Consider the following 13,206-nt stretch of genomic DNA (forward strand, 5'->3'; position numbering starts at 1 on the left):
CATTTAATTTTATTAATCCTCCATAGGAATTTCAGAAACAGACGTTATTGGAGGGAAATTGGGGAGACCGAAATGTTCCTCCATTTTAAAAAACAGAACTTTCTTGATATGAGCCATTTACTTTTTTATACTTAATGCTGTGGAGAATTAATGCAAAGCTAGCATGGTTAAGGGTAAGGTTAGAGAGGTGGGGCTATAACATTATTGTCCCAATGGTTCTATACACAAAAACAAAAGGGTGGTACGAGTTTTCCAAAAAGTTGCGTTAAAGGCTCCAAAAAAGGATAAAAAGCTGCTGTGATATAAAACTGTGGATTTTGCATCTCTGAAACAACAAAATAAATAAATCATACACGATCATCTTAACATAGATGAAGATCATCAAACTCCAGGCCCCAACAGCTCCTGCACAGCGGTCCGTCCACTAAAGATGACATCATTCACTGACACGCCGTCATAGCAGGCACCAACCAGCGACAGCGCGAGATCGCTCTTCTTTATGAAGCGACGCATGGACTCTGTGAACAAACACGTGTGAAAGTGTTTCACTGCACCTTGTTGATAAATCCGCTTTCGATGTAGCGTGTCCATCAGTACTCACCAACTCTCCTGTGGTGTCCTTCATAGTACTGAGGTATACAGTCCTGACAAGAGACAACAGCAGAGTTTAAGACATTATGTTTTCGCCGGAGTTTGTTTGTTTGTCCATCTGATAGTTAGCAACATAACTCAAAAAGTCACAAACGGACTTGGATTACATTTTCAGAAAATGTCCGCAATGGGACTAGGAACAAGTGATTACATTTTGGGCATGATCCATAGACGCCATTACTGGTTTCAACACTCGATGTAACACACAGTTGTTACTTGTTTTATTTGTAGCCAAATGCCAAGAGTAGATTTTCACATGCAGAAATGGTAAAGACGACCTGCGAAAGTTCAAACCGAGCATCAGAACGAGGAATAAAAGTGCTTTAACGGACTTTGAAGTGGCGCAGGTGCTGATCTACTGGGATTAGAGTTTACAGAGAATGGTCAGAAAAAGCAAAAGCACCCAGTGAGCAGCAGCTCTCGTTACAAGGTTGACAGAAGAGCATCACTTACAGGGTTACAGACCACACTGCATGATCCTCCTGACACTCTATAATAAAGTGGTGGGTGAGTGTATTTTGGTTCGTCAACATCTGAATGTACACAGAGTTCCTGTTTTTTTTGCTTTACCCTTTGCACCTCCACCCGACTCCAGCAGGGCGTGCTGTCGACTCCCAGGTGGAAGCTCACTGCCTCCGTGGCTCTAGCCAAGAGTCGCTCCTCTGTTACCGTTTCTGGAGACCCAAACTCTTCCTGGAACCAGGCTCCGCCCATCATCACCTGTAGGACGGGGTCATACGAGATGAGGTCAGAGGGCAATCAATATTACAAACTTTTATAGTAGTAAATGTGGAGGGAATATAGCATTTTTTTTATTTAAGGAGATAATATTACAGTAGAACAGGCTTTTAGCTAGGATTTTTTTAGAGGGTGTTCCCCCCTTGCCCTCCAGAATCTGAGTAGATCTTAGTAAAAATCTTAGTAAACAGCGCACTTTTCATTGTTTTTACTCCGTGGTCTCATTCTTTCTTTAGAAGACGCTTTAGTGCTGTAATTAAGGGAATAACAGATACATCAGATGAGCTGATTGCTTTAGTTAACTGCTTAAAGAGAGAGAGAGAGAAGAGAGTGTCAAAGGGAGTTCATAATCAGCGCTGCGCTGCAGCCAAGTTTCACTTTTGCGCAGAGACTTTCCAGTAGGAATGGGACTTTTTTGTCGACAAAACTATCGACAATTGACACGTGCGAACCTCGACAAAAAATTACGAGTAAAAAAGTCGAAGTGTCACAAACACATAAAGTTCACGACCACAGAGGTTGAGGAAGCTGTACACGAAGAAGTGATCTTCTTATATTTTCAGTACAGGTCCCCAGGATGCCCAGACGCCCTGCTGGCTAAAAGCCTGCAGTAGAATATTTATAGGTTACGATCATACTTTGTAACCCAGAAATCACACACATTAACCTCTTGCAGGGAAACATGAATTACTAAAAGTCTAGGGCAGGGTCATAGTAGGGTCACATTTTGAGTCAAACATATCTTTGTATGAACCTTTTGACCATGTGAGGACATCTTGGCTGGTCGTCACAACTTTAAAACCACGTCTTACTCCTCATATAGCCCCTTAAAGTTAGAATGTGGAATGTGTGTGTGTGTGTGTGTGTGTGTGTGTGTGTGTGTTTGTGCACCGTCAATCTGGTGGTCTGTCCGTCACTTCTGTTGTGTTCAGGGAAGGGAATCGAGTCATAGACGATGCCAAGCAAAGCCGGATCCTCCGATGACGGAAGCAGGTGACCGAAACCCTGAGCACACAGTCACAGAGAAGGTTGGATGGGTTTTTCCATCTTCATGACGCTCAGTGTGAGGAGAGAGCGGAGAACGGAGCTGGCAGGATTCATCAATGTTCCGTGTGTTGAGACAAAGTGCGTCAGGTGACATGCACAGACTCTTGGGCGTTTTTGTGTGTCGTTCTTACCGTCACAGGCAGGATGGAACCGTCATACTCCAGATTCACCACAGCGACCGTTACCGTGGTGATGTCCTGCAGCTCTTGAATGAGAGGTTGACAGGAGGACGGCAGTGCAGAGGAGAAGGCTGGAGGTGGGACATAGAGAATATGTGATAACTCTATATAAGGCAGAGGTGTAAAAGTAAAAGATTAAAAAGATTTTATTATTGTTTTATTGCAGATTTATTAAAAAATAAAAAACATTGGTGTTACTGTTTTATGTGACACAATCAGAAATTCAGAAGTTCCACACCTGGATTTAAACTTCAGCAAGAAAAGTGGCACAGCACTGAGGTAGCATTGAAATAAAATGATTTTGTCCCACTTACAAATCAAAATCAACTCATTTGATCTCAACATTTATCAAAACTGACAGTGTTTACCATATTAGTCATAACTAAGATCCCATACATATCGTTTGCAAATAAACAACATAGAAAGGGCCTAATTTTGTTTAAATAATTCTTGCACACTTTCTGTAAATCATATAAACTTTATTTCACTTCTCACATATCACTGTTTGTCTCCTATATGATATATTTAACTGGAATTTCTTATCCAAACAACTAATGATTTATAAAGGAAAATCATGAACATTTACAGGGGTGCCCAATCTTTTGCATACCACTGTACCATTTTAAATGTGAATAATGTGTTTAAAGGTCCATTTTTTTGCCCCATCAGACCAAAGAATACAGTGTGTGTCTAAAGCCTTGTTCATACTCGCCGTAGTGTGCCGGGCGCGTGGCAACAATGACGTCATATCCTGTGTCGCGCCCAATTTCCAAACGGTGGCGCTGCGCTAGAGCGTGCACCTCTGAATTTTTGTAACTTTGTCAGCTGCGGCGAGCGCCAACTCTTTATTTTCATTTGGAAGGGTGGCCGAGCAGATCTGCTTGTAAGCGCATTTGTATGACTCTTCTATCCGAGAGCACCGAGACAGTCATGACCTTATATTCATGGAAGGAACCACGTTACAAAAAGACGATGGTTTTTGCCATAGGACGTGAAAAAAAAAAAAATAGGGATCGCTTTGTGAAGGATAAAATACGAGCTCTATACGAGGGGTGACCCAGAGAGAAAATCCCTCCCGGTGATTCTGGTGGATGTTTGTCCCAATACGTGAAACAGAGATAGATGGACAGTAATTTTGAGACCATTGTAAGCGATATGTGGAAAGTTGTTTACTACTGTTGCTAGGCAGCGGACGTTTACCGGCAGTACAAGTTGAATATTTTGGTTGTACACCCTGTCGTTGCGGCGAATACTGCAATAACAACATGGTGAGTATGAACATCTCCGTGCGTTAGTGTTGGGTGCTCGCCGTCCGAGGAGCCCCACGCCACATCACACGCGCGAGAATGAACAAGGCTTAAGGCCCACTTGCAATACCTCCAACGCCCACCAGAGGGCCACGTGCAGCTACTTTGGGGATGAAGGTTGGAACAAAGTGGGTTTCGGGTACAGATCAGGTAGAAGCACTGGTGTATGTGTAGTGTGTAAAACGAGGCAGGAAGGATGAAGCACAATCGACTCATCTCACTCCCTGAGAACCGCCACTTACCTTTGGCAGGAAGCGCAGAGAAGATGTGATCCGCCGATACAACGCCATTCTCCAAATGGATCTACACCAACACACACACACACACACACACACACAAATACCAGATGACCTTTAGAAATCATCAGACCAAAACATCACTCCACACCAGCGTCTACATTTCACTGCACTGGAAAAAGTTATAGAAACGGCAGAGGAGAGCAGGAAACGACAACATTCTGAGCAAAAGAAGCAAATGTTAGAACAACCACAGACAAAACGCTTTATGATAAAGGACTTTTTTGATCGTGCCTGGTGCTCTTTATTTACATCTTCAAGTTGCACCTTCAATCCGTCTTCTGAGATCGTCTGTACAGTATATAAAAAGTGCACATAGCTGGTAGTAGTACACGTTAGCCACGAGTCCACGAGTTGCAAAAATAACTGAATGAAAGTCTACGGTGAAAATGAGTTTTAACACAAGCATTAATGATCTCAATCCCTAATTTCAGCTTTTCTTCAATAGTAGAAAATTCTTAAAATTAAAATCCCATTTAGAGGAAAATAGACAATAAAGCACAGCACATAGGAGCAGACGCCGGTGTGACTGACAGCTAGCACTGGTGACATCGTTGAACAGCTGCAAATAATGCACTATCCCTATCATTAGAAACCAGGTTACCGACCTTCCAACCAGCAGCTGAGGGACAGATGCGCTGAACAGCTGCGTCTCTGTGAAGCTCCACTCTGCCGCTCTGTTGAAGGTAGTCACTGATGGATTCTGGGAGAGACTCCACTCCCCTCCTCAGGGACCACTGAGCCCACGACTCTTTCAGAGACCGCTGAGCCAGAGGACCAGCGGCGACATCAGGAGAGGGACCTGCAGGGGTTTTACATGGACAGCTTCAGTGAGACAACAAACGGCACGCAGATCGCAGATCGCAGAAGACGGCCACATCGGTGCATTCAGAAGTTAAAAAAGTGGGCTTCAAGTTTAAACGTTCGACTACGAACATGAAGCGTCCTCACAAACCCAGGCATAAGTCCTTTTTAAGGTTCTGTATTCAGGTTATTCAGTAGTGTGTGGAAAAGCTACAGAAACACTCTAGAAATACAGCCAGAGTCTGTAATTTTGATCTTGTTGATATCCTGATAGTATCAACAAATAAATGTGCTGTAGGGGGAAAAAAAAACAGTGTTTGCAGCCCTCACAATACTATAATAAACATGATCGATCAGAGTATGCAGACTGAGCACAAAGTGTTTGAGAAACATATTACCGACTACAGCTTTAATTGTGCGGAGTGTAATACATGTTTATGATGTTTCCTTTGGCTTATATACACCTGAAGCTCAGTCTCAGACCTTTACGTACTTTTAAAAGAGAAAGTGAAGAGGAGTGTACCTGAGCCCAACAACATGCCCAGTGTCAGGGAACCTCTGCGCTGCTCTGCGTTGTATAACGGCGGAAAACAAGAGCGGACACTCAACTTCCTGCAATCGCCTGCAAACACACCACGACACAAACTGTCCACAGCTATGTCTGCCAGCTGGACACACACACAGAAAGAAAATAATTGGATGACAGATATTTTAATAACCAACAACAACAATGATCAGAATATCAGAGTTGTGGTTATGTTAAGGTTAGGCATCTATTGGTTAGGGTTTAGATTGTCCAAATGAATGCATCGTCCTGTGTGTACACATGAATTGTGAATTCTTGTGAATTGTTAATGGATACATCACCTCCTTTCCAAGTCTCCGGGAAACAAATGAATGGATGGACTCATCGTCCTTCTTGCTTTTCTTCACCAGTATCTCCTTGGCAACATTGTATAGGAGCGGACGAGAGAAAGGCGGGACAGTCCGCAGAAGTCCACTGAAACAGCGATAAAGAGGACTTCAATGAGAGCAGCACTGGCTCAAAAACAAAAATATCACAGTTCTATAGAAAGTTAACAGCTTATTTATGTTTACTTATTGATCAAAACACAAAATAGAGCAGAGTCTGACCTGATTCCTGACGGCATCCTGTGGAGCTTTCCCTTCACGTACAGATACCTGTTCTTGGAGGCAACGTGACTGTAGGGGACGGGAAGAAGCTCCGCCGCAAGACCCAGGTCCTCCACCTACACAAACATGTATGTATTTATATGAATCTTCTTGAATGAGTAATTGAAATGTTAACACACTCCTCACACACACACACCTTGTTTCCATGGTAAAACTCACCATATTGAGTGTGTTGCGTCCCACTGCCCCAGCGGGTCGGATGCTTCTGGGTCCATGTTCAAACACTGCACCGTCTGACCTCCTGGTGGACCACAGCCAACCTCCAAAGCGGCTGCTGGACTCCAAAACGATGACCTGGAGCAACAAAGGCGGCGCAAAACTTGTTGAGCTCTCAGAAGAATTAAAAAGGTGTAAATCAAATGTGTGATGAAGTGGAAAATCTAGTCAGGACACAGGAATATTCTTTCATTCTTTAGATTCAAAGACTTATTTTGATTAACATGAGAGGGAACCACGAGTTATGCTACTTAACATTTACCTTTAGTGAGGCTAAACCTCATTATTATAGGAGATAAACAGCGTTAAATGAGGAGTAAGGTATAGTTTCATACCAGGTTAACTCTTAATTGCCACATAAAAAACGTACAAATTGCAGTATAAATCGCCAACAGCACAGCAAAACACACAAAACATACTTTTACTTATGGCCATGGATACACACAAACTAATGAATTAACTGAAAGCGTCTAACTCTTAATTAGACAAAAGTAAAAAAATTGTGTGTGTGTGTGTGTGTGTTTTACCTTGGTAATCTGGGAGCTTTTGCACAGATAGTAAGATGTGGCCAAACCCCCAATCCCCCCTCCAAGGACTGCAACAGTTCTCATTGGCTGAGAACACAACACCTAATCAATCACTTGATCACTTATTAAAACTTATTTGTACAGACAATATTTACAAATCACAGTTTGCCTCATTTGAGTATAAATGAAGATAAAAGAATTCTCCTTCTCTCCGTTTCTTGCTTTAGGGGGTGCCACAGCGTGGAGGTCCATCATGACCTATGCCTTGCATATAAAATAAAAAAAAATAAAAAATATGATACTTGATTGGATAAATTACTTTTCATTACCCGAGAAACGTATATCAGGAACCCAGTGAGCTCAACAAAGGCAGCCATTTTATACCACCATGTTTTTACAATAGCCAACAATGGACAAAATAAATGTGTTTGAGTTGTGATGCTAATTGACGACACTAAAGTTAGCCTCAAATTCAAAAAAGGCGAAATGTGCCTTTATTTCATTTTCACAAATTCACAAATCAGCGACTGTGTTTTTAAGAGTCTTCAGAGTCTGTAGATTAATCCAGTCCAGATTTGAGAAGTCTAGGTACAGATCCAGACCTGGTCTAATGAGGTCTAGATAAAACAAAAACGGTGAAATCTCCCCTAGCATTTTCACAAATAAAATAAAAGCTTCACAAATACAACAGTAGGTGCCATGCAAGGTTAATGTCTTACCTAAAATGAGTCAAAGTGTCACAAAAAAACAGACAATCAGTGTACAAACAGTCCCACTGCGTATCAAGTTAATTTCCCCTTAACCTTCCCCTTAAGAGGCCAACTTCAGCGTTGTTGCTAACTGAAGGCTACGTAGTTTATTATACAAACACAAGTGTTTTTCTGTTGCTTTAAAATGTATCAATAATAATAATAATTTTATAATTTAGTCTGAACCCTCTGAGGCATTTGATGATTCCCAGTGTGAGGGTAAAGTAGCTGTGGACAGACAGGGTGTGTCTGTGTGTTCCAGAGCCTGTTGATGGAGATATGACAGACAGTTAGATTATCAGCTGTCCGTCCATATGTCCATCGGTCAAATCAACACAATTCATGTTTTTTTATGGTGCGTTCCAGAGCCCATCCAAACCAGTTGGACGTGGGACTTATCCTACCTCCAACTAGAAAAAGTGCACTGGAATGCCCGTTGAAGTGGGACCTCCTACTAGCGAAGTCGGGGCTGATCGACCTACCCCCACTTCACCAAAATCAAGTCGGAGAATAACGGCGGCGCCCATGGGGTCACATTAACAGGCTATTGCTGTTTTAGATACAGCAATTTTATCACAACTTGTTTTTCATATTATGGCGTGAAATTATGTCGTCGTTGTTATCTGTTAGCATGAAGATATGTGGGCTACGGAAAAGTATACTCATGGCGTTACATATGTATCGCTTTGACAAATATGGCTTGCTTGTGTATGCAAGTAGACTGAATTGCTGACAGTGCCTCTTCAAACATAAAGCTAAAAGCGCCTCGACCGTCCATGTTTTCTAACATTCGACTTCAATTGCTGGAACGCTTTGAAGTAGGAGCTAGTACAATTCAGGTAGAATAAGTCCCACATCCCATTTGTTTGGATGGGCTCTGGAACGCAACATTAAAAGTTTACATTTTTCCTTGTTCTCAACTCGGAAATTCCGACTACACCTGACACACCATAGAGGGGCCCCCTGGACCGTTTTGCCTGAGACCCACAGACTCCCTTGAACCGCATCTGACGTGCAGCCCATGAGGACACACTCGTCCCCGGCCACGAGCACTTTGCTCGGGCAGATTGTCGCCGAAGTCCCCTCCTCATTATATATTCTTTGACCACCGTCACTGTGAACTTACCGGAGCACGGCGTGAACGGAGGTAAAACACACAGAACCACGACACGGACACATTCGCGCCTGTCAACGTAGTGCTTACCGTGATGTGTGACGTAAAAACCCACGAACAGAAGCTCCGCGAGTCCGCTGCGTGTGTCCCCCGCCGGCTTTAGATTTAAAAAATAAAACTTCCTCACTCTCTGTCCACTTCACAATAATTAACGTCCTCAGTCCTTCGTCTTCTGCGAATTGTGTGTGGCGTTTGGCAAACATTGTGAAGACGCATTACTTCCCCCAGCTGGTGTGGAGGGCAATTACACCCGGCCAATAGTTATTCACTGTTTCAATTTGAACCACAGGTGAATGTTGACAAAATAATAACTTCAGTAAAATCAGTAAATAATTATATATAAATTATATTAATGTCAAGGTAGAATTAGATATTGTTGGTCAACTTTATGAGCTGTATATTATATATACCTACGTTGACTGTTTTTTTTGTGGCATTGTTGCATTTAAGTAAGTTACTGTTGTATGTCTTTTGCCTTCTGTTTGGCACTTTGTTGCATTTGTCTTATTTGTTTATTTTACTTAAATTTTTATATTATTTATCTTTTAACTCTTGTACATCTCCACTTTTACCTCCCAATTGTTGCACAATAATTTCCCTCGGGATAAATAAATCTTGAAAAAAAAAAGGTCTTTATAAATCATGAGATTCTAGAAGGACTGGAGGGATACAGGATCTTCCATGTTAATAAACACTTAGGACTGTATGTTGGTGACTCACACCCATGTTACAATCATCATGATTATATATAAAATATTAATTTTAAATATATAGAAGGTACAGTTTTTTTCTTGTGTAATTATGGGTGCTTTCGGTGCTTTCAATGTCTTTCCCATGCATTAGAGTAAGGGTGCTGGCCTTTGAAAGATTATTATTATAATTATTATTATGTTTAAATAGCATTGGTTGTTTTATTTTACCTACATTTTATTTCTATCTTGTGAATATCAATTTTGAAGGGACCTAATAAATATTGTAAGACAATTACCCAGTGGACCATACATGTCTCAACTGTATATTAAAAGACATTCTTCTGGTTTATATATTATATAGTGATATCTTAATATATTTAATAGCCACCAGAAGGCGATTCCTGAAATGGTGTTCATGGCAAAATGGGCTTAGTTTTAACTCAATAAAAGCATCAGTAAATGTTTACATATGTGTTAGTCTTCATCTTAAGTTTGAGGTCTCCTTCACTGGATAATCATGAAGACTTTAATTCCTGCTGTTCCTGAGACACTAAACCTCGAGTGTGAGTGATGTTTGGTGTATGAATGTGTGAATAAATAAATGACAAAACTGTTAAACACGTAGAGAATTTTGACTGGTCATCAAGACAACAATTAAAAAAGTGTGATATATGTAAATACAGACACTTTTACCATTTGCAGCACGAGTCAGGGTTCCCACACCTTGCTTGACATCAAATTCAAGGACTTTCCAGGACCAATTCCCTCAAATTCAAGGACCAAATGTGCGGACACAGCTTAAGACAGGAGGGCAACTTTTATTGATTTGCAGCACGCTCCGCATCTGGCCAAGAGACTGTCCTTCGGATCTTGGTTCAAGTCAATCTTTTTTCTGTGGTGAAGCCAGAGATCTTGGGAGTTTGCATTTCTCAGGCATCACGTCGTCATTTGCTCTCTCTTGCTTCTCTTCTCGTGGATTCTCACGTCGACAGCTGAGACAGAGGGAACCCTGATGAGTATATCGCAGACCTACCGGGTAAAACTCCAGCATTGTCCACCATGTTTACTGTGTGTTTTAACTCAATCCAACTACAGCTTCACCTGGACCACACACACGAGGCCATGAGCTGGATCACAGTAGCAGCAAGAAAAGCGGAGATCTGATGTTTGTTTGACTTTGGTGTGCAAAAGTATACTCTTTATTCTTATTATATATCCAACTTTATTTTGCCCCAACCCCTCCCCTCCACCCAGCCCCCACAACCGGTGGCATTCCCATGTCACCAGTTACTGTCACTGTTACAATAGCCAATCAGAGCTCACCTGCAGAAAGAAGGCAACCAAACAAAGAAGAGCAGAAAAAAGGGTTACTTTCAGTTTGTTTTTTCTTGTTAAATAGTAATAAATACATTGAGATGCAGTGGTTCTTACTTTATCCTTTTCTCTTAAGCAGAAGGGTTAAAAAGTTTTTTTTTATTTTTTTATTTCTGTTTCTATTTCTTTTTATTTCTTTAATTGATCTGTGTTGGATCTTTAGCAGCAATCCGGACCAGTTGTCATGGTGATTAGCAGCACAGAGAGGAGGAGCTGTCTGGAGGAGAAACACAACAGGAGGAGGAGGAGGAGATGTAGAAGAGAGCGGGGAGAAGAGGAGGATGAGGAGGAGAAGGAGATCCCTACGAGCACCAGCAGCACAGCATCAGTGTCCTGTCACCTTCTCCTCCCTCCACCTCCCTCCCTCCCCCCCTCTCTCCAGGCGGGCGGGGAGCAACAGAGGGAGGACACCAAGTCAAAGGAAAAGTGAGCTGAACACAGACAGGAGAGAGAATCCATGAGTCCTGAATCAAACATACAATATGTTGGGGTTTTCTCCCTTTGAAACCAGCTTCTGTCTTCTTGATGCAGCGGTAATACATACATATATATATGTATACATATAATATATATATGTATGTATGTATGTGTGTGTTAAGACTGCTCACCTCTAAAGGCTGCAAAATTATGAAAGCTAAAAACAAAACAAAACAACAACTAACCAGTGTGAACATGAACATGTGCTCTCTGTCCACCACATGGCGTAAAATGGAAAAGCATGGCTCCTCTCTCTTTCCTCTTCGTCCTCCTCCTCTCCAGGCTTAAACAACAACCAAGTAGAACACACAACTCCTCAAACCCGAGAAAGAAAAAAATCAAATATTAAACAACAATAATAATAATAATATTAATAAAAACAAACTTGTCACAATCATTCCTTTCCAATTACAGTTGCAAAAAAAGACAACAAACTAAAACCGGATAAAAGGAGAGTTTTCCCAGCATCCTCCTCCTTCCTCCTCCTCCTCTCATGCAGTAGAAACTGTCTCTTTCAGCACAAAGTTCAACTCTTTGTCTCTGAACTCTGGCTGTTTGTGTGTAGTTGTAGTAGTTGTAGTTAAAATTGTATGGCTTTAGGGCATGGTTCAGGTTTTATCAAGAGTTGGCTGGCCCCTCGTCCGAGTCCGGCCTCCCTCTGCCCCCCGCAGCGGGGTTATTGTTGTTGGAGGCAGGGTAGTAGTCCTCAGGGGTCGGGGCTTGTGGCCCTGGGGCGGTGGGGGCCGTCCGAGTCCGGAAGGCAGACAGTCCAATTGGCAGAGCGAGGGGCAAGGAGGCGGAGCCAAACTGAGAGGCCTCCATGGAAGACACCGCCCCCAGGTGGTGCAGCCCTAGGGACACGCCCACATCCATGCTGTCACTCATCTGGGGCGAGGATCCCTGTTGGCCACCCCCTCCACCGATGCCCGTCTGTCCGCTCTGCCGCAGGCCACGCCCACCATTCCCGTGGTGGGAGTAAGTCGGGTGGGGGTGGTGGGCGGCGTCCAGGAAGTGGCGCTGGTGTTGCTGGGTGGCAGCCGGCTTGTGGAGCAGCAACTGGGTGTATGCTGGGTCCTGACCCCCACCTCCACCATCACTGCCTGGCCACATCCTCATCTGCTGCTGGGAGGGAGCCTGGTGGAGGAGAGTGGGCACAGAGACGAGAGGTGAAGCAACATCTAACCACACACCATGTGACCCTTCAGGGCATTTCCTACAACCATGGTTCTCAACTAGTATGAGACGTTGGTTTTTATTTATTATTTTTTTAAATTAATTTATTGTATGACCTGTTTATTTGTGTTGTTTTTATATTTTCTACAGTATTGTATTGTTTTGTTCTTAGGGTCCATTAGATAACCCTTGTTTTATGTATTTATCTCTGATGTACAGCACTGTGTTTCAGCTGTTGTTGTTTTTAAAGTGCTTTATAAATAAAGTTAGATTGGATTGGCTTGGACGAGCTTCCTCCGGTGGTACTTGGACGAAACATACCAGGGTATGTGACCAGAGTGTGTAGAAAATAAAACAAATAATAATAATACTAAGAATAATGAGAGTCACCTTATCTCTCCTTCCATCTTAATATAATCTCAATCCAGGCATGGACTGGGCCATCGGGCGTACTGGGCAATGCCCGGTCCGGGACTGTCATAAGCCGTCATTAGCTCCTTTAGCTCCTTTAGCACCGTTAGCGTTAGCCTACAGTTTAACTGGAGCAGTCTGTTTATTAAAGAAAAAGTGTGAGTTAAAGTTAAGCGTTACTTTAGAGACTCATTTTA

The 13,206-nt window shown here is 42.5% G+C and overlaps 2 protein-coding genes across 3 annotated transcripts in view; both read right to left on the reverse strand.

The window, feature by feature from the left end:
• Positions 1-381: 381 nt before the first annotated feature.
• Positions 382-9,030, reverse strand: ppox (protoporphyrinogen oxidase; the record flags this gene model as incomplete). Its single annotated transcript, XM_083901361.1, has 13 exons — positions 8,913-9,030; positions 6,960-7,046; positions 6,376-6,510; positions 6,157-6,272; positions 5,890-6,022; positions 5,546-5,690; positions 4,827-5,020; positions 4,165-4,225; positions 2,568-2,686; positions 2,281-2,394; positions 1,222-1,371; positions 602-644; positions 382-518 (listed from the first exon to the last, which is right to left on the reverse strand). The coding sequence occupies exons 2-13, from the start codon at positions 7,041-7,043 to the stop codon at positions 382-384; spliced, it is 1,431 nt and encodes a 476-aa protein (XP_083757487.1). The 5' UTR covers positions 7,044-7,046; positions 8,913-9,030.
• Positions 9,031-10,832: 1,802 nt separating this feature from the next.
• The window catches only part of dyrk1b (dual-specificity tyrosine-(Y)-phosphorylation regulated kinase 1B), a 48,695-nt gene continuing 46,321 nt past the window's right edge, over positions 10,833-13,206 (reverse strand). For both annotated transcript variants that reach the window (XM_083890757.1, XM_083890756.1), the window contains exon 13: positions 10,833-12,559. In XM_083890757.1, coding sequence (XP_083746883.1) covers positions 12,044-12,559 — 516 coding nt within the window. In that variant the 3' untranslated portion in view covers positions 10,833-12,043. The remainder of the gene's footprint in view (positions 12,560-13,206) is intronic.

This window comes from Microchirus variegatus (genome assembly GCF_963457635.1).
Source record: "Microchirus variegatus genome assembly, chromosome: 1".
Classification (NCBI taxonomy): domain Eukaryota; kingdom Metazoa; phylum Chordata; class Actinopteri; order Pleuronectiformes; family Soleidae; genus Microchirus; species Microchirus variegatus.